A 23,547-nucleotide genomic window follows, 5' to 3' on the forward strand; every position below is an offset into this window, starting at 1 on the left:
ACTGGAGTGCGTGGAGTTTTCCCCCAGTGTCTTTGAGCCTCAGGCAGAGTCAACTCAAGTCCTGTATACTGCGCTCAGAGCCCAGGAAGACATGAGTTCAGGAGAAGCCCTGTGAGGTTCACTTCACAGAAACTAAGCCGACTTCCGTGGTCCATCAAAGTCAGACACAATAACGCTGCTCTTTCATGGCTCAGAAATCAAAAGAACAAACACTAGCATGGGCTGAGCAAGCAAAGAACAAGAACCAACTCCCCCTCTGGGCATGTTCGATCTGGTCCAGACTACATGCACCAACAGGTACTTTTAATTCAAAGCTTTACAGAATGTCTTTCGCCAAATAAATGTGCAAAATTAGTCTTAAGTTGTTGCATTTTTCTCAGTGAGCTGAAGCACACCTTTTTGTTCAATCAATGTTCAATGTGATTTAACATGTAAAGCTCACCTTAATTTCATTGGGGTTTTCCACCTTAATTTGACCCTGTGAAAAGCAAAAAGAACAGTTGTATATAAACCTCTGTTCATACATTTTGTTGTAAGCTGGAATGAGATGGAATGAGTGTGTGAAAATGAGTGGTATGTAATTACCATTTTCAAGGGCCGCAGTGATCCGACAAAGGGGGCGGGAAAGCCCCAGTCCTGAGGGCAGGGATACACTCCTTCCTCCAAAACAGCCAAAATACCCTGGAAACCTGGGTCACTAAAAACCATCCATCTACAAACACACAAACATAGTAAGACTAGATCTAAAAGGGTTTTTGAACCTGTTAAAGGACAACTTTCATTTTGTAATTTAAAAACATGCTTCTTGAAGTTTTGGCAAAGAACAAACATTCCAAGGCAGAAAAAAAAACATTTTGAAAATTCCATCTCCATCCAACATGCAACAAGAAGAAAACAACATTCCAACAGACACACAGTCTCTTTCTCTCACAGTCTCTCAACTCCAAACACAGGTCACATGCTTTAACCTCAAAACTTTCCACTTGATCATGCAGTGAGGACAAACATGACGCTTGTGTCCTTCATATCTCATTTTAGCTTTGAGTTTTGCTCCCATGCACTACTGATCATATGTTAGGGATCAGTAAGATTTTTCTAAAGTGACAGTAAAGACATTTATAATGTTTCAAACACATGGATTTCTTTTGAATTTTCCATTCATTAAAAATCTGAGGGAAAATGTTACAGAGCAACAACTGTTTTCAGAACTTATAATAAGTAATGTTTCCTAAACATTTAACAAGAACAATTAGCATATTAGGATTATTAATGAAGGACCATGTGAATGAAGACTGGAGTAATGGCTACTGTATTAAAACAGAAATCAGTTATTTTAAGTAAGGGATAATGTACATCCAGTTCTCTCAGAATTAACCCCGACAGGGTGTTCAGGACCCCGACATGAAGCTTGCCACATAAGTAAATTAGACATGAAATATTGATTTGAGTTGAAATATGTGAACGCAATCTTCCGTGAACACAGCAGTTGCAAGCAAGCAGCAAGTTCAAACTAGAGGGACATTTAAGGGAAACGGTGAAGTCGAACCACTTATTACACAACATTTCACCACATAAATAATTAAGGCAATAAAAGATTTAAGGTGAAAATGTTTTTAAATCTTACCAGTTCGTTGGTTATCTAATAATCCATTACAGCGTACAAAACAATCGTGGCAAAATGGCAGCAACTGCGTTTGTATGAAATAAGAGAGCAAGTCCGCGATACCAGGATGACATATATAATTGTACACCATTTTGAATCAAGTTTTACTATTTAATTAGCTAAAGAAACACAAAGCTTCCGCCAACAAAAACTGTTCCTAGCAAAAGTACAGCGCCGACTTCAGTTACCCGATTGAGCCTGTGTTATCAGCTTTTACCGGTTGTTAACGAGGGATAACATACCTCGGAATGTCGCGACTGACCAATCAGAATCAAGTATTCCATAGTGCCCTGTATTAAAGTGTAACAATATTTCACAGTATAACTATTTTTTGCATAACTATAAATGTAGCCTTTGGGAGCACAAGAGAATGTGCTTTGATAAAAATGTATACAATTTTACCCCAAACTTTAGTATTGTATATAGTAATGTAATTTTTTTTATCTCTGGGTCAAAAAATCATCATCAAGTTGAGAAATTTCAAATAACTGTTAACATATTATGTTACACAACCAAGTTTTCACTTCACTGTCAGATCCCATATTGGGCGTAAGCATTCATGTAAATTCACTTACACTCCACTGTGAACCTTAATGGACCCAGTATTCTGAGGAATACCAAATGAACAGGTCTCTATGGTGTCATCACAGAATGAAGACATTCGGCCCATACCATTCAGCTCTGTGAACAGGTCGATTTTTGGTGTGCTGTAGTCCTGAGAGAAAAATACTAGAGCAAGTTATCAAAGAGCAAGCATACATACTAGCGGTTCAATGGTAATGCATTTTATTGATTTATTTTGTATTTAAGAGATTCTTTGGGTAATTTGACTCAATGATCAGAGTTCTGAGGTCAAGCGTTGATCTATGTGACTCATGATTCTCACCCTTAATGCAAGCCTAATGGAGCCTATAACCATGGGTGTGGTTGGGAGTGGCAGGCCGTTGGGCCCCAGTTCCCCACTGGGCTCTGTCTCCGCCCACTCATTTGCTATCTCTGCTGGCCCCTCCTCCAGAGCGATGGACCGTCCCTGGAAACCTGGCTTTTCATACAGCAGCCAGCTAACAGGACAAGACAAACATTAACATTAGTAACCTTGCACATAAAAAATATCATAGGATTTGTGACATGTTGATTTGAAGTGACTGTTCTTACCATCCTCTAACGACCTTAATGGAAATGAGTGGAGAGAGGTTTATGGAGGTGGCATCCTCTATGTCTCTGAACACCTCATATGCCTCTCCTCCAAAATTATGTTGTTGGTATATCACAATCTGCAAGCAATAATATTGAAACACTCTCCATAAATGTGTTAAACTTTTTTCCTTTCTTATTTGAAGCACTGTAAAATTGGATAATTAACTGGAAAGTAACAGTAAACTGGCTGTACTAAAATTCATACTAAATAAAAGTATAGTAAATGATTTTGCATAGAATGTTATCTTCAGATTTGTAATACCTTTCCAGGACGTCTGTGGAAGCTTCGGACACCTGGTGTCTGGAAATCAAAAACTCAAGTTAATATTCAAACATTATTTTCATTATAAACTTTTTAACATGAACATTGATAACATTTTCTAAACTACTTTGAGACACTGACTGGACCTTTGATTCAAAAACAGCACAGCTCACCATGGTTCTATGATCAGTGGTACCTATAAAAACAAACTGAAGCCTACAGGGCTTAACATTCCTCTTGTGTCTTAAAGACAAGACTGACAAAATTTTCACTGATAAAGGAACAGGCAGGTACAGACAACATAAGTAGTTTCAAAGGTGAAGCAAGCCTGCCCTACAGCCCTGTGAAAAAATAACTATAGAGGCTTTTGTGCACTTTTAAGCATTAGTGTAGCACATGCTGTTCATTATACTACCATTATATAATGAAAATAATAAATAAATAAGGTTTGTAGGTGTAAGGTAAATGTACAAAGGTAAAGGTACAAAGGTGTCAAAATCTAGCAGAAACATACTTAAGTGAAAAGTGTTATTAAAATAAAAAGTAAAAAAATATGTTCAAAGAATCTGTACTTTAGTGGAAAATGAAATAACTCATGACCAGAATGACTACATTGATAGCCAAAAGGAGGTTTACAGTTACACTGGAATGTGATCTGATCTGATCTAATCTCAGAAAGACAGACAGAACATTTTTTTTAAGATGACAGATATATGTCACAATGAAGTACAGGTATGTATTCTGTACTTTGAAGGTCTATTTTCCTTAAAACTTGGTAATTGAGTAAATGTAAGCTTTGAAAACTAATACTTGTACTTTTAGCCAATTACCTAAAACAAACTAAAAAAAATTATATAAAAAAATACTAATTTTGGGGCTTTATTACTCTCATTATTCATATAAGATTTCATGAAACAATAGACATTTGGTATTAAAGGGGGCATTGAATACTCATTTTCCAAAAGTTGGCATGATTCTTTAGTGTCTTCATGAAATGTCGGCAAAATCCTTGACACCATACTGCTCAGAAAATCATAATGGCTTGATGATTGAAACTGTTTAGGTTATTTGGAGATTATAAAAAAAAGGAGTGAATGGATTTTATCATTGTAGAGTGGTCCTATCCACACACTGCTAAGACAATTATATTCTCTATGTATAAGTGGATTTTGCATCTGATGTCCATTTTAACCATATCTTTCTTACCTCTGCGTATGTTGGTGAAAGACTGGTGGGTGTGAGCAGTGGAATCTGCGGAGTGATGTTGGATGGAGATGTTAATCCTGATATGCCTTGCAGTCCCATGCTTGAGTTAAATTTATTGGAAGTGAGATTCAAATCCAATGCAGGGACAGGGACAGAGCCAGTGTCAGGCTTTTGCTGGCTCATGGTGTTTGCATCTTTCCCTTTATTCATGTACTTCTCCAAAAAGTCAGGCAGCTTGACTTCTGAGAAACTTGGAAGAGCTGGAGGTGTGGAAGGGCTCTTTACTGAATCACCAGGTCCTGCCTTTACACTGCCAGAATCTGGCAAATCACCAAGCCCCTCTTTTGCAGAGGTGACAGCATGGGACAGCAGTATGTCCTTTCGATCTCCTGAGGTTGGCAACGCCTCTGGGGGTGGTGTTATGGGTGACTGAATGCCATCAATGAGAGAGCTTGGTTCAGTTCTGGGCTTTTCTTGCCGTGTTTGGGGATTTCACAAGGTTTGAGATGATTGACATTCTTTCCAATCTTGAGGACACTTTTCCAGAGCCCTCAGTGTTCGGTTTTTCCCCAACAGTTTTCTCGTCAGTGACTGTGACCTTTTTAGCTTGGGCTTGTTCCCGTCTAGAGGAGAGACTTTTATAAAGAAGGCTGTCCTCAGAACGTTTGGGCAGTGGGTTGGTTTTTGCCTCTTCATTTTTCTTCTTGATCATCATGGCTGGAGAGGGGTCTTTAGGTCCTGCAGCTTTTCTTGTCCCAAACTGGAACTGTTCTGGGTCAAATATCTTCTCAAAGTGATCTTCTTTAATGGCAGGCATGGCAAAAGGAGGTGACGGCATTTTGTTCTGCCCATGTTTTCTTGGTGGCAAAGAGAAAGGGGAGCAGTTCTCCTTGATGTTACGAATGAAATCATCAAAGTCATCCGAAGTGTCAAGCAGATTGTCATCACTTGCAGAACAATCCAAACGTCTCTCTGTTTTCTTCTTCTCAAAACTTCGGTCCACGTCTAACCAACTAGATGGTGCTTTGCTATTTTGCGAGAGGCTTTTGGGGTCCAAAGGAAGATTCTGAGAAATAAACTGATGAACACTTTGGTCAGTTGATGGTTTCAGCTTTTGTAAGTTAGTAGTTGTTATTTTATCATGAGGCTTTGGAAGATCCTTGACTTTTCGAATGGGTTTAGAAGCAGCCTCTGGAGCCGTGATCACTGTTACTGGTGTCTTATCAACTTGCTTCAATTTATTTAATTCATTCTGTTTGACACACTCTGGGTTTGTTTTATGTGAGTCTCCAGACTGAACCAGTTGCTTCTCTAATACTTTGTGTTTGCCACTTTCTTCTTCACTTTTAACCTTTTCATCTAGTTTTGTAGTTGGTTTTGATTGTTTTAAATCTGAATTCATAGCATTTTCCACACTGAGCTTTTTGGTCTCAGTCTTCTGGGTTGTTTCAGATGAGTCCTCTGAAATTACTTGACTGAATTGTTCCTGACAAGAGCGAGACTTCTCTTTATCTTGACCACTCAGATTACAGGTTGTCTCAAACCCAACATGGGACTTCTCTTTAACAACATCTGGCAGTTTATTAGAAGCATGCTGCACATGCGATTCTGTTGAAACTGGTAAATCTGTCACTGTCTTTTGTTTTTCTGAGTGTGAATCGCTCTTTTCTGAAATCAACACATCCAGTTTCAATTTGGATTCAGTATCCCCTGATTTTTCATCCTTCGTTTCAAAAGAGGCTTTTGATTGTTTGGCTGTCTTTGGAATTTCAGAAATTTCATCTGCCTTAGACAGGGAGCACATCGCTTTCTTGTCTGGGTCAACATCTGACTGCTTATTTGGCGTAATTTGGACATGTGACTCTGGTATATTTGATTCAGTCTGTGGTTTTATGGATTGCAAATTTTGGTTTTCTGAAAGCGACACATCTAATTTGACCGTGTTTTCAGCAGCACCAAATTTTTCACCCTCCGTTTCTGAAGAGACTTTTGATTGTTTACCAATATTTTGAGTGCTAAGATCACTGGTTCTGTATTGGTCCGTCACAGGTATTGAAGAAATTTCATTTTCCTTGAAAGAGCCACATTTCTCTTTCTTGAATCCAGTAAGTGGCTTTTCTTTGACTGACTTCTTATTTGGTACATCTTGGACATGTAGGATTGGTGAAACTGATGGATCTGACTCTGTCTGCTTTTCTGAGTTCAAATCTTTCTTTTCTGAAGACACTTCCAGTGTGACTTTCTCAGCAGCACCAGATTTCTCACCATTGGTTTCAGAAGAGGCTTTTGATTGTTTAGCCGTCTTGGATGCTGTAGAAATTTCAACTGGCTTAGTAATATCTGCCTGTTTATCTGATGCAACTTGTGCATGTGGGTTTGATGAAACTGATAGATTTGATTCTGTCAGTCGACTGTTTTGTAAAATTTTGTTTTCTAAAAGTGGCACATCTGGAGTGACTTTGGTCTCTGCAGCAACACAATTTTCACTTTCAGAAATGGCTTTTGTTTGCTTGGAAATATCTTCTTTGTCAGATTTCAAAGCAGCTGTGGGTGTGACAGACAAATTTTTTGTTTTCTCACCTTTGTCTGTTTTTGAATCTGAAGCTGCAGCTGGCTCTGCCTTCCTAAAATCTTTCTTGGGTTTGAGTTTAGTGGAACTTTTGAGATGTGACTGTAAATCATCCACCTCCTTAACAGGACTTTTCAATTTGAGCTCTGGCGATACCCTGTCCACAGCATTCCCAGTGGCTTGATCATATTTGGAAGATTTGCCATCAGCAACAGGACCGTTAACCGGTGATGACTCATTTCTCTCTGGCTTGGTAAGTGGCAGTGAGGCTGGTTCATGTGACTCACTCTCTCCTTGGGCAACCTCTCTATCTGAGGGCTGTTTCTGAAGGCTCGATGATGTCGTTCGAGGCATCTTCCTTCCTGTTGGTGACACATCAGTCATGAATTTCTTTGGACTCTTTGGCCCGCTCAGCTGGGTTTCATTCACTGGCTTCTCCTTTTCAATATTCTTATCTGACGTGTCAGTGCCAGGTGCTGAGGAAGAAAGTTTTGTCTCACTTTTGTTGCTAGTGTCACCTAATTTGAATTTACTCTTTGAATAGGAAAAACTACTTTTTGATGTTGGACTTCTGTCAGTGGCAGCTGTCGGTTGTGTTTTTGACTTTTGGATATCTTTAAATGTTTTGAATTCAGTGTTAAGTTTTGTTGAACCAGAATTCTCCAATGAAGATGGGGAAGATGGGGAAGATGGGGATTTATCCAAAGACAGGGAATGTTTTAGTTCTTTACTTCTTTCTCTTTTAGTCTTTGAAAGATTGACCTGTTCTTTAGTGGGTTGAGAAGTTTTTGTCGTTGGTGAGGCATCCAAAACATCCTTCTCTTCTGATTTCTTAGTCAGTGAAATTTTCCGCTCTGGACTTATTGATGTTTCTTCATTCTGACATTTGGTGGACCTCTGTCTTTCAGCTTCTGTAGAAACACTATACACTGTAACAACCTCCACCACTTTCTTTGGTTTTGTTTGAACCTCTGGTGTGGCTTTCTTGGGAATTCCGGTCTTGAATTCATTTGGTTTATTAAGTGTAACAGACTGGTCCTTTTCTGTTGGTGATTTAATCTCTTTTTGATCTGTCTGCTTCTGCGAAATCCTCCGTACTGGAAGCACTTCAATCTTTGATGCCTCAGAGAGGCTTTTAATGCGAGACATTACAGCTTTTGTTTTAGGGGCAACTTGTGGTGGAGGGCTCTTTACTTTAATTCCCCCATTTGGTCCACTGGTGGCTCTGTCTGTACGTCTGGATGGCATAGATGAGTTTTGATGACTACTCATCACAGTGTTCAGTGTTATTTTATTAATTGGCATGTCTGGCAAATCCAATTCCTCCCCAAAGTCTGTAGCGTCTTTGTTTTCTGATGAATGTTCAGAGGGGCGATCTACATCCACATCAAGAGGCTGCTCTTGGACAAAAACAGCACAATCTCCTACTGACTCGTTTGTCTGTCGGTAAGACTGCTTGACGTTTACACTTTTAGGGTTTGGTAATCTGTGGAAAGACATAAAAGCAACAGCAATGTTAAGAGACAAGGAGGATCCACGCATTCATATGCTTTCAGCATGCATCACATTAATGAGAAATAATTAGAATTCTTCAAGCGTGTAAAAACACACAACACCCCATATGCAAACCATCCCATAGATGCATATTTCCTGTTGAAGAGCTCAAATTATTTCTGATCACTTCTTGTGAACTTGTTTGACCGCATTTCTAATCTTGACATCATCACTGTCCACGACTTAAACAGCTTAAACTTTTATCCGTGACATATCAATTAATTGTGTAGACCTTTTTTCTATTACTCAGCTAAAAAGGTCTGATTAATCTCATGTGAACTTGCACAGAGTTATTCAGGTAAATTCATTCTGTGCTAAGTAAAGATCAAATCATACAAAAGGAAATAACACAATTATAGAATCTGCTATAGAAACTGAAGTGATTACTTAATTTCCACTGTACAGGTGGTAATTAACTTTAAGCAGCTTTACATGATGATATGATGATGAACAAGATAATAAAATCATATTACACTGAGACAACAGTATTTCAACATTAGGCAACCCTCATTAATGGTTAGTTTTATTCTTTCACATATCATGGTTTCCACAAAAATATTAAGCTGCCCAACCATTTTCAACATGTATATATTTTTTATATAATATTTATTTATTAACTTGAGCACAAAATCAGACTATCAGAATCTTTTCTAAAGGATCATGTGACCCTAAAGACTGGATTCTGAATGGCTGCTGAACATTCAGCTTTGCCATCACAGGAATAAATTACATTTTGAAATGTATTTAAACACAATAACAATTATTTTATATGGTTCAAGTATTTCACAATTTTACTGTTTTTACTGTATTTTTTGATTAAATAAACACAGGTTTATTGAGAATAACTGACTTCTTTCAAAAACATTTTTAAAATCTTACCGACTCCAATGCTTTGAACAATATACTATATATACAACAGAAACCTTAATCTATGGAAAGATCTCAAGAGTCACTTTTCGTCTCATACTCAAAATCATGGGAACCCAAGTATCATATTGCACATAGTAATCTGCACTGTATAGACTGAACAAAGGCCTCGCTGCTCAGTAACCCAACACAGACGCACAAACACAACACAGGATTACTTACATTTTCACCTTAACCTGCTGTACATTCTGGGTTAAATCCAAATCAGTCTCACTTTGAGTCTCTGTGTCTGCTTGTTCTTCCCCGTCTAGGCTTGATTGTGAACCAACAAACACTCTTTTAGCAAAGACTTTGTCACTCATCGACAGTTTCAAGCTTCTGCTTTTCTCTTCATTGCTCTCAGCATGCAGGCGTTTAGGAACAAGGCTGTCTGGAGTTTCCTCTGGTGGGTCAGTGCTGTCCTTTGGAGCATGTAAGGTGAAGATGGCTTGCTCCGCAGCTTGAGAAGGAGCCGGAGTGTTGCTAGGAGCTGCGCTGAGGGCAGAATAACTCTCGACTGGGCTGGCCGGAGCAGGTTCTGTAGAAGAGAGTGAGTCAGTAATTGAGCTCTCACTCTCCTCCTCTGTCAGGTGAGTTTCCGCCCACACGGCTCTGTGTACTTGACCAGGTGAGGCAGATGATTGCACTGACCTCTCCTCTGCCTCAGGAGAAGTGGTGTTCGTTGGGGCAAGAAGCTCATTATTGCTTTCTTGATTACTTATTTTACGTGATTTTCGTTTGGCGCTGTTTTTCTTCCCCATGCTTTCTGTTTCTGTCGGTTCTCCAGGCTGAATATCAGAGGATGATGAGTTTCTGGACTGTGATCCCAGAGTCACCCCAACCAACGCTGTGTAATTCCCACCACCTGTGATGGTGGTTTTCAAAACTGTCTTTTTACTCTCCGTCCCGCTTGTGACCGCGGGTGACTTTGGCGTGTCAGGAGTGTGTATAGGGCCGTCTGCACATTTCTTTATTGTAAGATCTGTTGTCTCTTCCAGGTACACCTTGAGCTTCTTTTTCACCTCTTTCACCAGATTCTCTGTCTTCTTGTCGCTGGAGGTTTCAACCCTGCTCACCTTGAACACTTCCACCTCTTTTACGCTTCCTCGTCCGCTGCTGCCGCTGTCAGCAAAAGGCAGGTCTCCTCCATCTGCAACATTGGAGGCTATGCTACACACACTGGGACTTCTATTCTCCGGCCCAAACACAGAGTCGTCGATATCTTTGTGTTGAGTCTGTCTCAGTTCCTTGGATTCTGAGGACCCGGGTGGGCTGTTTGCCTCTGGTGACAAATTTTCATCCCTGTCATCCGATGCGGTTCTGCTTTTTTTCTTCCGGTTGAAAAAGCTTCCAATGCGGTTAAAAACTCCACTCTTCTCCTCAGAACTCTGGAACAAGAAGAAAGATAAAAACAGGTAAGAAGACCTCAATAAATACAGATATCAATTATAAAACTCTTATTAAACTTGAGCACTTGTGGCTGTGTTGAAGGGGTTAATGCTAGCTTTTTTTATTTTAGTTCCACTGGCTAAATTATGATAAAAGATTCAGAGGACAATAAACAAAAAAAGTTCAGTGTATTTCTATATTTCAGAATCATCTTATGACATGAACTGATTTACTATTTGCACTTTAAGAAGATGCAAAGAGCCTCTGCATTACTTGTATTTCCAACATATTCTCTTGCATTCTTGCTGATGTATTCTGCTTTGTAATTGGATGTTTATCTTTATTTACCAATAGATAACCAAAGTATCTATGGTAACTGATGTTTATTTCCCCCACGTGTGAACAGAACTTCCTGCATGACTCAATCTAGACCACACAGCTACCTTACTGTTTCATGTTAAGTTATACATGATTACATTTAATGAGATTACAATTTGCATAAGCTTAGTTATAGCATTAAGGTATTCAACATAAGATAGTGACACAATTATTCAAGAAATTATGTAAAATATCTCAGGACAACTTGAGACAAGTCCTAAAACATTACAAACGTTATTCAAGTCAGCACAGAACCCTAATCAGACATTATATAGCTTTCAGATTCATAACGGTGCAACTGAAACATCACTCTTACATCTTGATAATATTATATCCAACAAAATGTGAGAACTTGGTAGTACCACTGCATCAGTCATTTTTAAGTGACAATGAAAATTCTAAATATTGTACTTAAGATCTATTTTAAATCAAACTTAACAAAATATAATGGCTGAAAAAAGTGTGTACTGAAATACATTGTTTTAGTCATTTTTACTAGCATCTGACCCATCTATCGGATACATAAACATAAGTATTAGCAGCGCCACGTTGACAGGAACATAAATTCCATACACCAGCGGCAGTTATACGTTATGAAAAAAAAGTGCATATAAAAAAACCTCGGAGCACCCAAGGTGAAATGACTAAACTCATACCTGGCCAATTCTCCGTTAATAATAAATGATACTTTCCCCTACGGAGCAGTTCTCTCTGAAACACGTTCCTCCCTGTCTTTACCTCCACCTTATAACTTTAGAGATGTCCGAATCCTGAACGAATCATTCTTTAGAGTCGATACCTTTTAGTGAATCGGTTCACAAAAAAAGACTGAACGATTCATACACAAAACGAACTGAATCAGATCGAACGGAGCCTCACTAAAAAATGGAATCAGCGCATCTCACAGCAACCAACCGATTCATTGCTGAATGATTCCGTGCTCTGAACGAATCGGTTGAGTCAAAGTTCCATTAGCCTATGCGTAAACATCTGATGAATCAACTCAGCTGTTTAAACGAGTCGCTTGAGTAAACAAATCAGTGACACTCGTTAAACACTCACTACTGGCACCTACTGGTAGTAATTTAATGTAGTAAAAAAAAATAATTTCCACCGTCATTTCTTGTTTGTATATTCCAAAAAAAATATTTAAAACAATATCATAACAACATTCAATGCAATTAAATTTTTTCAGTGTAAATGATTTAATTTGATAACGTAGAGATAACAATAATCACATTATAATTAAATGATAGATTAAATGTAAGAATTTGAAATGAAAGATGAAGTAGGAGGAGAGAAGATCCCCTCAATAAAGGTAAAAGATGCAATTGGATTGGTAATTAAAATAAACTGACAGAAAACTGATAGGAATATTGCTACGGAATAATTATTATATATTAGTGGTGTCAAATGATTAATCACATTCATACTGTATACATACTGTGTATATTTATGTATATAAACACACACAAATTCATGTATATATTTAAGAAAAAAATATATTTCCATATTAAATATTGATATTCCATATTGATATATAATATAAAAGATCTAAATATATAGATGTAAATATTGTCTAAATACTGCATGTGTGTGTATTTATATATGCTTAATAAATATACACAGTACACATATTACACAGTAAATTACTTGTATTGTTATCTACTACATTGCTTTTTTTTTTTTAAATCATGGCTGCAACATATAAAACGAGGGCATTAAAACATTTATTTAAAAAATAAACCGGTATGTGACTTCGGTACGTTTAAAAGCAGAATCATTGAATCCTATTGAATCAGTTCTTACAAACGTAGGCTACCTCTTCAAAAGAAGTGCAACTATCCCAAACTAGGACAAAGACGATGTCTCAAAACCGAGTGCTGCCTACATAGACAGCACTTCGGGTATCATAATTAACGTGTTCCCAACGTTTAAACATGGTTATATTATGAACTGTTTTAAATGTACAGGTTCCGACTCAGCTCAGCGCGCATGAAGATCCAAACAGCACTTCTGGAAAAATTGAGCGCGCATGTGACTCCAAAACGTACTTGTCTAGGTAGGCAGCTCACTATGTTTTGAGACAAAGTCAAAAAGCACTCTGCAAAGCGCCAAAAATCTGTGAAAACACAGACACACACACGATTTCCTTCAACATATTATAAAATATCATTCTCCTTACCATTTTATCCAGCTGTAAATAAGGATCGGGTCAGTCTCGCTTATTGTTTTACATATGTACCAAAATCAGGACACAAGCAGTAAGCAGTCCAAAGTTCACAGAAATAAAAACAAAAGAAACACATAGACGATCGTGTATTAGTCCAGCTCGGTCCTCGATTACAATCGACCTTCAGATCGTGAGCTCATTCAGTCGCTGTCCAGTCGCAAACTGCACGAGCCGGAAAAATGTCAAAACTTTTTGAAGTCGAAATCATGTTCTGTTTACTTTGGTGGCGCCGGTCCAGGAGCATTGCAGGTTTTGCCACAGACGAGCGAGCTCACTTTAGAGCTGTTGTGCAACTCAAAGTTAAACAACATTATTCATCCACAAGTCAATGTATGAAAATCGACCACATCCAACTAAATGCCACACCCTTCCTCTCAATCCAGCGTGGCTCTCCCCACAGACTACTGGACATTAATAAGGCCAAATAATAACACTAATAATAATAATCATATGTTATAGTATTATTATTATTATTATGACATTTTCTTATAAGAATTATATTTTTATTATTAAGTAGGCTAACTTTATTATGTCATGTCTAATTAGTTTATAAATTAGAAGATGAATATAAAAAGATATTGTTTTAATATTAATAAAAAATACCTGATATAACAATTAATTACTTTACTGATTACATTTGATCTCATTCTGTATTGCAATTGTCAACTTTCTTCTTTTACTTATGTATATCACCAGTGCTGACAGTGAATAAAATAAAATAAAATAAATCAAATTTCTGATGTATCAGTATTACATTTAATTGCATGTTCAGTCCCAAGTATGTGTGAGCCATTAACTTAACAGTCTGGTTGATCACAATCTTGCTCTATAGTCATTGTGCCTTGAGTAATGTACTGAAAATAATACTAAATGAATATTCATTTAAAAATATATATATTGCTGGAAAACATTTTCTTAATAGCAAGTAACATAAACCATAAGTATAAGTTATTGCTAATATATTTCAAAAAAGGGAAGGTGTGTTCTTTGTTTGGCATCATATGGTTATTCAAAGAGAAATAAAACCTTGAAGTTTTCTTTGTTATGGACAACAGAAAGACCAGCCCTCCTTGAGACTGCTATTGAGAACTTTGTTTGATGTAACTATTGTGTGACTTTGACTTTAGCTTTCGGTCAACTCCGAAGGTCAAACTGAACAGTATAATTCATTTTAACTGTCGTTATGGAAATCTTTAGTAAAAACACCCAACATTTGAGATCTATTGCTTAGTTAATGAGCAACGTGACTAAAGTGGACTATGAAATTCCCACAGAATGCATTTTTGAATTCAAAAAATATAAATTAAGTAAAAATGTATATATTTGTATAACGATATTGCTAATTTATAAAAGGATTTTGAGATGATATGTATAATCTTTAATTATTATATTTTTTTACGTTAACATATTACATATATAATTTGTAATTATTAAATAAATTATTATAAATATTCAATTATAATTGTAAATGTCTGTTTATTGTGGTAAAGACAGTACTAGTACTAGTTTTTTAAGCTGATGTTCACTCAGTTGTTAAGCGTGTGCTGTCCTCTGCAGGCTTCTTAAGGAGTTTACATCATGAATGGAACTGAAACAGATCAGGTCATCTGTCAAATAAATACAAATAACCTGATATATACTTATTTCAATAACATTTAACTTTTTTGTTATAAACAAAATGATTGTAAAAAAGTATATCTAACACATCTAGTGTGATTTCTCACCAGTTGCTATTTACCAAATATTTTCACGAAGTTAAACCATAGAACAAGAAACAGAACACAGGATTCGACCAGTGAGAGTTTTCCACAAAAACCAACTGTGCAGAATTAAAAAAAGGACCGCATAAAACAAATCCAGCGTTTGTTAGTGTTTTCCTTGTTGTACGGAGAGCTGTGACTGCTGTAATCTGATCCTCTGATGAAAGAAGAGCAGCAGCTGCCCAAGGCTAAAGCAAATTAGTCTCTGCATAGGAAATCCAGTCTAGCTCATCTTCCTTTCAGTAAACTTTAGTGATGTAATTAAGATCAGTATGTTCTTTTTGTTTAGCAGGAAATGAAAAAGTGAAGGAATTTAAATACCTGTATTTTATCTAAGGAATAAAAGGTGTATCACCCATGTGATGTCTATTTCATGTCCACTCCACATGGTCCACAGTCAAACAGATGAAAGACAGATAGAGTTACCTGGATCAGAACATTTCCACCTACCTTCCTGTGTTTGCGTTTGGGAGAAGATGGATCTTGAAGTGATTCGAGATCCAGGCTTAGCGTGGAACTAGACCGAGAGCGGACAGGGGTGGGGCAGGTGTCGGTCATCACATAGTCCGCTGTTTGGATGCTCACCTGATCAAAACTCCTGCAGAACAGAGATCCAATTGTTACTGTAGTCTGAAAGAAGACTCACTCCCAGATGCCCTAGTTTCCAATGGGAAGGTAAAGTATCAGCACAAAAGATCATATGGGGGAATGTATAAGAAAGTATTCTTTTTTTCTATGTTATCTTGACAGATACTTTTTTTTTTTATTAATTAAAAGGAATTTCACCACTAAATCCTATTTGTATAATAAGGAAAGAACATGTCCAGGTCACATTTTTATGGAAGTAATGATAAAATAAATAATTAAAACGTTACTGCGATCTAACAATTTTTACCTTTTCCTCATAATTATGAGTGCATAACATATCTCTTTTTTTTCAGAATTGAGTGATATAAACTCACAACTCTGAAAAGAAAAGTCCAGATTGTCAGTTATAATCTTGCAATTGCAAGAAAAAGGTTCAGAATTGTGAGATAAAAAGTTACAATTACCTTTTTTTTTTTTTGCTTTCCTGTTTTACTCCGTGGTGTAAACAGAAAAACAAACTTGCACAATTTAATTAAGAATTAAAACAAAAAAGTTAAAATAGTGAGATAATATAGTTTTTTTTTTAAATAATTAAATGTGGCACAGGTTATACATAAATATAACTATAGCACATTGTGTAATAAATATTCAAATTAATTAAGTGAATGTATTGCAAATATATCTTGGAAGAATGTGGTGTTGTGTTTTCAGGTTTAGAATAAATATTAAAGGGATTGTTCACCCAAAAATGAAAATGATTTACTCACCCTCAAGCCACCCTAGGTGTATATGATTTTATTCTTTCAAGAGAATATGATCAGAGTTATATATAAGCAAAAAATGTGAATGGGTTTTGAGATTTTGAAGCCCACAAAAGTGAGTCCATCCATCATAAAAAGTGCTCCACTCCACACCACACAGGAGGGTTAATAAATGCCTTCTGAACAAAGCGATGTGTTTCTGTAAGATAATATCCATATTTAACATTTTATAAAGATTGGAAGAGACAGGAAACTTTTTAAATATAACTCCAATTGTATTCAGAGGATTGTCTGAGTGCGAGTAAATCATGGGGTAACTTTCATTTGCATTTTTTGTCCGGTTCACTCTGTTCATTAAAATGCAATATTAAGAATTTGCTTACAATGACCGAATAATCATTGGGGTCTTTATACACTACATTAAAATTCACTGATTAACTGTCATCTTGTTGTCAAAAGAGCTTCCCTCCTGGAATGAAGGTCTCTAGGTATTGTGCAAGTTCACTGTTGCACAATTGAACCTTTTGCAACTAGTAACCAGCAGGGAGCAGGCTTAGATTAGTTTTGCTTAGTTGCACAAGTCTGCCATAGCCTTCTTCTTCTTCCTTTAGTGTTTGTCTTCACTTGCCATATGAATCTTGTGTGGGATATGGCACACCTTACAGGCACAGAAAAAAAGCTCTGGGAATCACTTTGACTCATTATGCAAAAAAAAAAAAAAGATCAAATAATTCATGATTAAAGATTAAATGTTTTTATTCGACTGTTAGCAATTTTGAAAAAATAAAGCAATTAAACTGCCAAATTTTATCCAAGTGACTTTGCTGACTTCATAAAGACACTTCACAGCATGAACAATACTTGAATGCCATTCGGCGGAAATCACAAAAATGTTCTTTGACAGGTTCTGAAGCGAGGGCCTCGCAGATCTTCTGCCTGCAGCTTGTCTGATCAGCTGGGTGGTTCTGACCACAATCCAGTGTTCATGCTTGACTCATCACATTGAAAGAGTTCACATGAATTAAGCTGTTAGGGTGTCACATGCGATAAAGAGCTAATAATATTCTGGTTTCTATATACAATCCAACAGCCCTGCCTCATTGACAAACTACACAAGGTTAGACTTCCAGGAAGATAATATTTTATTTAGGTTACACATCCTTCATATTGTAAGCTAAGGCTGAAAAGGGGTTAAAACTTCTGTTTCCTCTCTGACTGTTTGAGCCCTCTGGGCAAAAGCCGAAATACATGATCTGGCATGTGTGTTAGTAAAGGAAGCCATAATCTCAGGGCTATGGATGCTAAAGCAAACAACCTGAGACACCTGTGGCTTTTCATATTTAATTTGAATAAACCCATAACCAGTTCTAGATTTTGTCATTTACAGATATCAATGAGTCATTTCAGTGAATTCTGAATTTTGTTTATTGTTTACGTGATAAACAGCAGTGTCAATTGTCTGTCTTTTTTGTAAACAAGCAATCCGTTTAGGATGACTCATTACAACAGATTCTGAATGTAAAACAAGATTCATACAATTCTGAAATATCGAGACTGTGACTCTAATCTGTTACTTTGACTCAAATTCACTTGACAGGAAATTGCTGATCTACAGTAGCTTATCTTCAGCTAACTCACCTGGCTTCCAATGTATGTGACTTATAATATAATGCGTATTGATCTGTCACATACAGTATAAAATTTTGATTGTGTCATTAAACACATGATCTGTTCATCCTAACTCCCAAGCCTCCTTAAAAGTATCATTTTGTTAATAACTTATTAATGAATAGAACAAGCTTCCACCCAATCACATCAGAGCATGTCACTTGTGTCTAGTCAGCATTTATCCCTGTCATAAATAATATCTTTCATCACTTAGATAAAATATTTAATAAATGCAGGAGTGGCAGAGCTTTGTGAATGACAGACATCTGAATCTCTGGAAATCTGTTGTGCTTTCTATGGAATTATGCTAATGATTCTGTGCACACCAACAGTGTCTTTAACCCATTCTGTGCACAATAGTCCAATGCTGTTTATGCTGCAACCAAACTGAACTGTTTGAACCAAGCACTGTTTTTCAGTCTCACGCTCAAATATAAAAGTTAAATCTCCATTACTGCTCTAGTAATCTTTCTTCCATTTTTTCTGCCAGTGAAACTAAAACTATTAAAATTAATATTTGTTCATTGGCATAATGCTTAAATAAAATAAAAATATTAGATGGAAAGCTTTGAAACTTAATATTGAGAAATGTTTTCCTGGCAATGAACTGAAATAATAATTATACTGCAGTAAAATGACAACGGCAGTAAAACAAAACTGAGATAAAAATGTAGCTAGATAAATAAAAAAGAAAAAAAATAATAAAAATTGAGAAAAGCACAAAGTTACTAAAGCTTAAACTGATTAAACTGATTAATTTAATTTAATAATTTTTTGTTGATTGTCTGAATGCATACATATATATAGAGAGAGAGTGTTTATGTTATAAGTTGGTGTCGCTATAACAAGTTGTTTTTGTTATGTAAACGTAAAATCAATAAAGAATCTGTATTTTCTACTGATGACATTTTTATTATACAGATAAACAAAAATAAATCAGGCTCAGTTTTGGTGTTTTGTAAGATTATCACTAATATACAGATGACAAAAAAAAAAAGGATGAATTACTTCCAACTGAGGTGAGTGCAGTTCTGATCACCTAATATAATTCAAAATCTTTGGAGGAAAATAATTCACCAACAGGACACTGAAACAATAAAACTTGGACTGTAAATCTAGGGTTAGGGTTACTTTCAAGCAAGCAAGAAAATATTTGTGAGAGCTAATATCCACTAAGACCACTGCTCCGTCAGCAGCACTGGGCCGCACCTAACTGTTACATAACACTGACATTCTGACCCAAATCCACATGCTTTCTGACCAACCCCCAAAGACATAGAAAATAGACATGCTGCATCAGTTTCTTTGCTAGATAAGAGTGTGTGTGTGTCCAGGTCATGTGTATAAAAGAGTTTTGTGTGTGAGTGTGCACACAATGAAACTCAATGCCTTTGTGTACAAGGTCCACATTTTATGTTCATGTTTACAATCATCTGAGAGAGTGTGCCTTTTGTTGTCTATGTCTTCTGTTATGGTTGTGTCTAAAATGACTAAATAAACACCAGCCAGCTTATTTCTGACTCACTTATAATAAAGCAATAGTCTGCAATGTTTCATACTTATTAACAACTAGCACAAATCCAGAACACTTTAAAAAGAGCATTTAAAGGGACAGTTCACCCAAAATTACACCCATGTCATTATTTATTCAGAAGTTGTTCCAGACCTAGACCCTATTCTTTCTTCTGTGGAACATAAAGGAGAAATACACTGGCCCATGTGTGTTATTTAATAAAAGTAAATGGAGAGCCAAACTGTTAAACTTTAAAATGTCAGAAAACACTATAAAGGTATCAGAAATGTTGTCTACATGTCTCGTGCAATATATTTCAAGCCATACAATGTCTCTGTGTAAGGAACAAAATGCAAGGTGTTCAATGCCATTCAAGTCGTTTAAATGACAGGTTTTACGTTGCTTTTTTGTAATTTTAGATGACAGATCCCATTCACATTCGTTATATGGACTACACGCTATTATTTATTATTATTTCCTTAATTTGTATTACACAGAAGAAAGAAAAATATATTGGTTTGCAAAGACATGAAGGTGAACAAATTATTTTCAGTTGGGTGATTTTGTCCTTTAAAAAAAAAAAGGTCAAATAGTTAAATATAACTAGGAACAATAGATGTGACCAGAGACGCATCTGATGCATCTTTTGGCCTCATGGTACAGGTGACAAAACAACTGAATACACAAGAATGAGACAAATTACACATGATGAGCCGTTGCACACAGTATTATCAGAGCCACACCCCTTCATCACATAAAACAGAGCAAACATCGCATACAGAGTGTCAAATGCTTCCAGTGTATTCCTGAATTTCAGGATACAGGATGTGGAAAACCATGCATGGAAAGACACCAGGCAACATGATAATAATCAAATAAAAAATGTATTAATTTCACTCAGTATTGGCAGGTGCTGCAAGAACTTTGAACACAATTTTAAACAGTGGTTGTTTTCCTTGAATATCAGCAAGAGTGTACATAAGAATATTTTTGAAAACCGCATTAAAGCATTGCATCATAACAGGCAACTCTGAATCACTTCACAATGTGAGATGCTGAGCTGCCTGCCACTATAGGGATGATTTGTGTTTCTAAAGAGCGGTAATAAGACCAAAAGGTCTCACCCTTGTTTTTATCTTGGGCTTCCATTGAACAAAATGATCTGAAGCTACCATAAATTTTACACACACCCACACACACACTCAAAGGTTACACTAAATATGGTGATGTTATTAATACAATGTGGCCTGGTTGGTTGCACACCTTATTTTGAAAACATTGAATCTATTGTTCTTTTTAAATGATTATTGTAACAAAGACAGAAGTATTTTTCTGTGGTAATGAAGCGAAGAGGCTTGTTAAATGTAAATGTCCACTGTGGCAGATGTACAGCCATGATATTCTTTACATAACAGATTCTAAACTGATTCACCTGTCATCACAAACAAATGAAGGCCATGACAAAGAGCTTCGGATGGAGAGAGAGAAAAAGAGAGAAGAAACAAAAGAGGAAAGAAGAGAATGTCATTATATAACATCAGTGAATATGTATTTGGTGTAACTCTCCCTGATATTACTGATACCAAGGCTACCAAGAAAGATATACATAAAAAACTTGCATAAATATTTAATAAAATGTATTTATTAAAAGTAAAATATAATTAAGAAGAAGTAGAAGTTTTATTTATATAGCACCTCTCCATAGCCCATAACGCTATTCAAGATATTTACACACCCACATAGACAGACACATAAGGCCACATATAGCCATATTATCCAAAATACATATTAAAAAGAGTCTTGAAGGTTGACAAAGAATATATATCTCAAAGTGTAAGGGGTAGAGAATTCCATAGTTCATTAACATAAAAAGCATATATTTTTCATGTTTAATGAAATTATATGGTACAACTAAAAAAGTTCAAAGTAAAAGTAAAAAGTGCAGTCCACATGTTTACATATGTTTATTACAGTAACTTTGAATTACCTAAAATAGTGTGGTAAAGCAACAGATTTGTTTTTTTCTGCTATCTACCTTAGTTTGTGTGATTTGTCCTTTATGTTGTCATAATTATTACATGCTTCCAAGGTTGGAAGTTCAACAAATCAGTCAATATACTACTGTGATTGTAAAATGTCACTCATATCAATTCATGCATCACCTAATTTCATCGTGACATAGGCCTGGCCTACAGAAAAGAACATTTCTGTTTAATCTATCTAATATTGAGTTGGTCGTATTATACAATGATTTTTTAGCTTGTCTTTGTTGAATAATACAGAACATAAAGAGCTATAAAAACAATTGCACATTAAATCGCAATTACATTATTTTCCAAAATCATTCAGCCCTAGATTAAAAACAGAAGAGAAGTCTTAACATGAACCCCATCAATTTCACAGGACAGGTCCATCCTTCTGACTGATGTAACTGAGCCAATTATTAGAATTTCCATTTTGTTATTATTTAGTTTAAGAAAACTCAAAGACATCCATTGCTTGATATCCATGATGCATGAGTCAGGCAATGATGGCCTATCAGAGCTGGTTAGGTAAATCTGAATGTCATTAGAATAGCAATGAAACTGAAGTCCATACAGGTGTAAAATGTCAGCAAGTGGACATATATAAATGATAAACAGAAGTAGGCCAAGAACTTAACCTTGAGGAACACCCTGTGAGACTGGAGCATTGACAGATTTATACTCTTGTATAGTGACATAATATTTCCTATTGCTGATGTAGGAAATGAGCCAGGAAAGAGCTAAACCAATGATACCGATATCAGAATCACAAGAAATGAGTATTTCATGGCAGACTGTGTAAAATGCGAGCTTAGATCTAGAAGAATCAAGACGTTTATTAACCCAGAATCCATAGACAGAAGAATGACATTAACACACGAAAAAGAGCAGTTTCAGTGCTATGTGATGAATGAAATCCTGACTGAAAAGGTTAAAAAAAGGCCATTAGCATTTAAGTAAGTTAAGTAAGTTGTGAAGCCACAACTTTTTCAAGAATTTTACTTAAGAAAATTCTTAAGTAAATTCTTAAATTCTTAAAATTCTTGAGATTTACCTATAATGCTAGAAGTTTAGATGATTTATTTATTTATAATTTTTTTTACAATACTTATGATATTTAGTAATTTCTATATTACTTATTTGATCATTTATGTAACTGACACTTCTGGAATATAGGTAGTAGGTTTAGGTGTTTAGGTGTCTCATTAAAATAAATGAGTTTAAAGGTGAATTGTTGTGATATTGGTTATGGTAATATTAATGATAACACTAAAGTTTTGAGTCTTAATGACTGTGCTGTGGGCGAACCTATGACATATTTATATAATATTGCACTTGTATTATTTTATATGGCACTCCAAGGTACTTGAAAAACATTTTGCAACAGCTGGTTCCACTGTTTGTTTAACAGTGATATTCTGACCGCTTTCATTTTAAATTATAGCTTAAAAGAAAGTCATACTGCTACTTTACTAATCCTCTCACATACACGCAGTACAAAAACCACAGTCAAGTCTTCTTTTTCATATCACAGTTTTAAAGAAAGTCATTGTGTTACCTTACTAATCCTCTCACATACACACAGTACAAAAACAGTCAGTAGCCTGAACCATGTCAAATATATGTGTAGTTTGAGTTCCTAAGCCTCGCAAGCTAATTCCTTTCAGTATCTTTCCTGTTAACACACGTCTCCCTGTGTCTGCCTTCATCTACCTGGGATTATGTGTCTTTTAGAATGTTTCAGTTTTTGGTTTTGAATTCATTACGTGATGGATGCCACTGAGTCTCCCCTCAGGATGTTGGGTTGATATCCTCAATAAAACCTGATTTAATGCAAACTGCATAGAATGCAATACAATGAATCTGAGAATCAAGT

At 36.1% G+C, this 23,547-nt stretch overlaps 1 protein-coding gene across 1 annotated transcript in view; it reads right to left on the reverse strand.

Moving 5' to 3' along the window:
* crybg1a (crystallin beta-gamma domain containing 1a) overlaps positions 1-23,547 on the reverse strand; it is a 39,592-nt gene that overhangs the window by 8,466 nt on the left and 7,579 nt on the right. Inside the window, 10 exon segments of the mRNA XM_026286120.1 lie at positions 443-478; positions 586-712; positions 2,239-2,378; positions 2,550-2,724; positions 2,819-2,937; positions 3,123-3,161; positions 4,329-4,787; positions 4,789-8,383; positions 9,541-10,745; positions 15,568-15,715. Coding sequence (XP_026141905.1) covers positions 443-478; positions 586-712; positions 2,239-2,378; positions 2,550-2,724; positions 2,819-2,937; positions 3,123-3,161; positions 4,329-4,787; positions 4,789-8,383; positions 9,541-10,745; positions 15,568-15,715 — 6,043 coding nt within the window.

Source organism: Carassius auratus, chromosome 17 (genome assembly GCF_003368295.1).
Source record: "Carassius auratus strain Wakin chromosome 17, ASM336829v1, whole genome shotgun sequence".
Taxonomy (NCBI): Eukaryota; Metazoa; Chordata; class Actinopteri; order Cypriniformes; family Cyprinidae; genus Carassius; species Carassius auratus.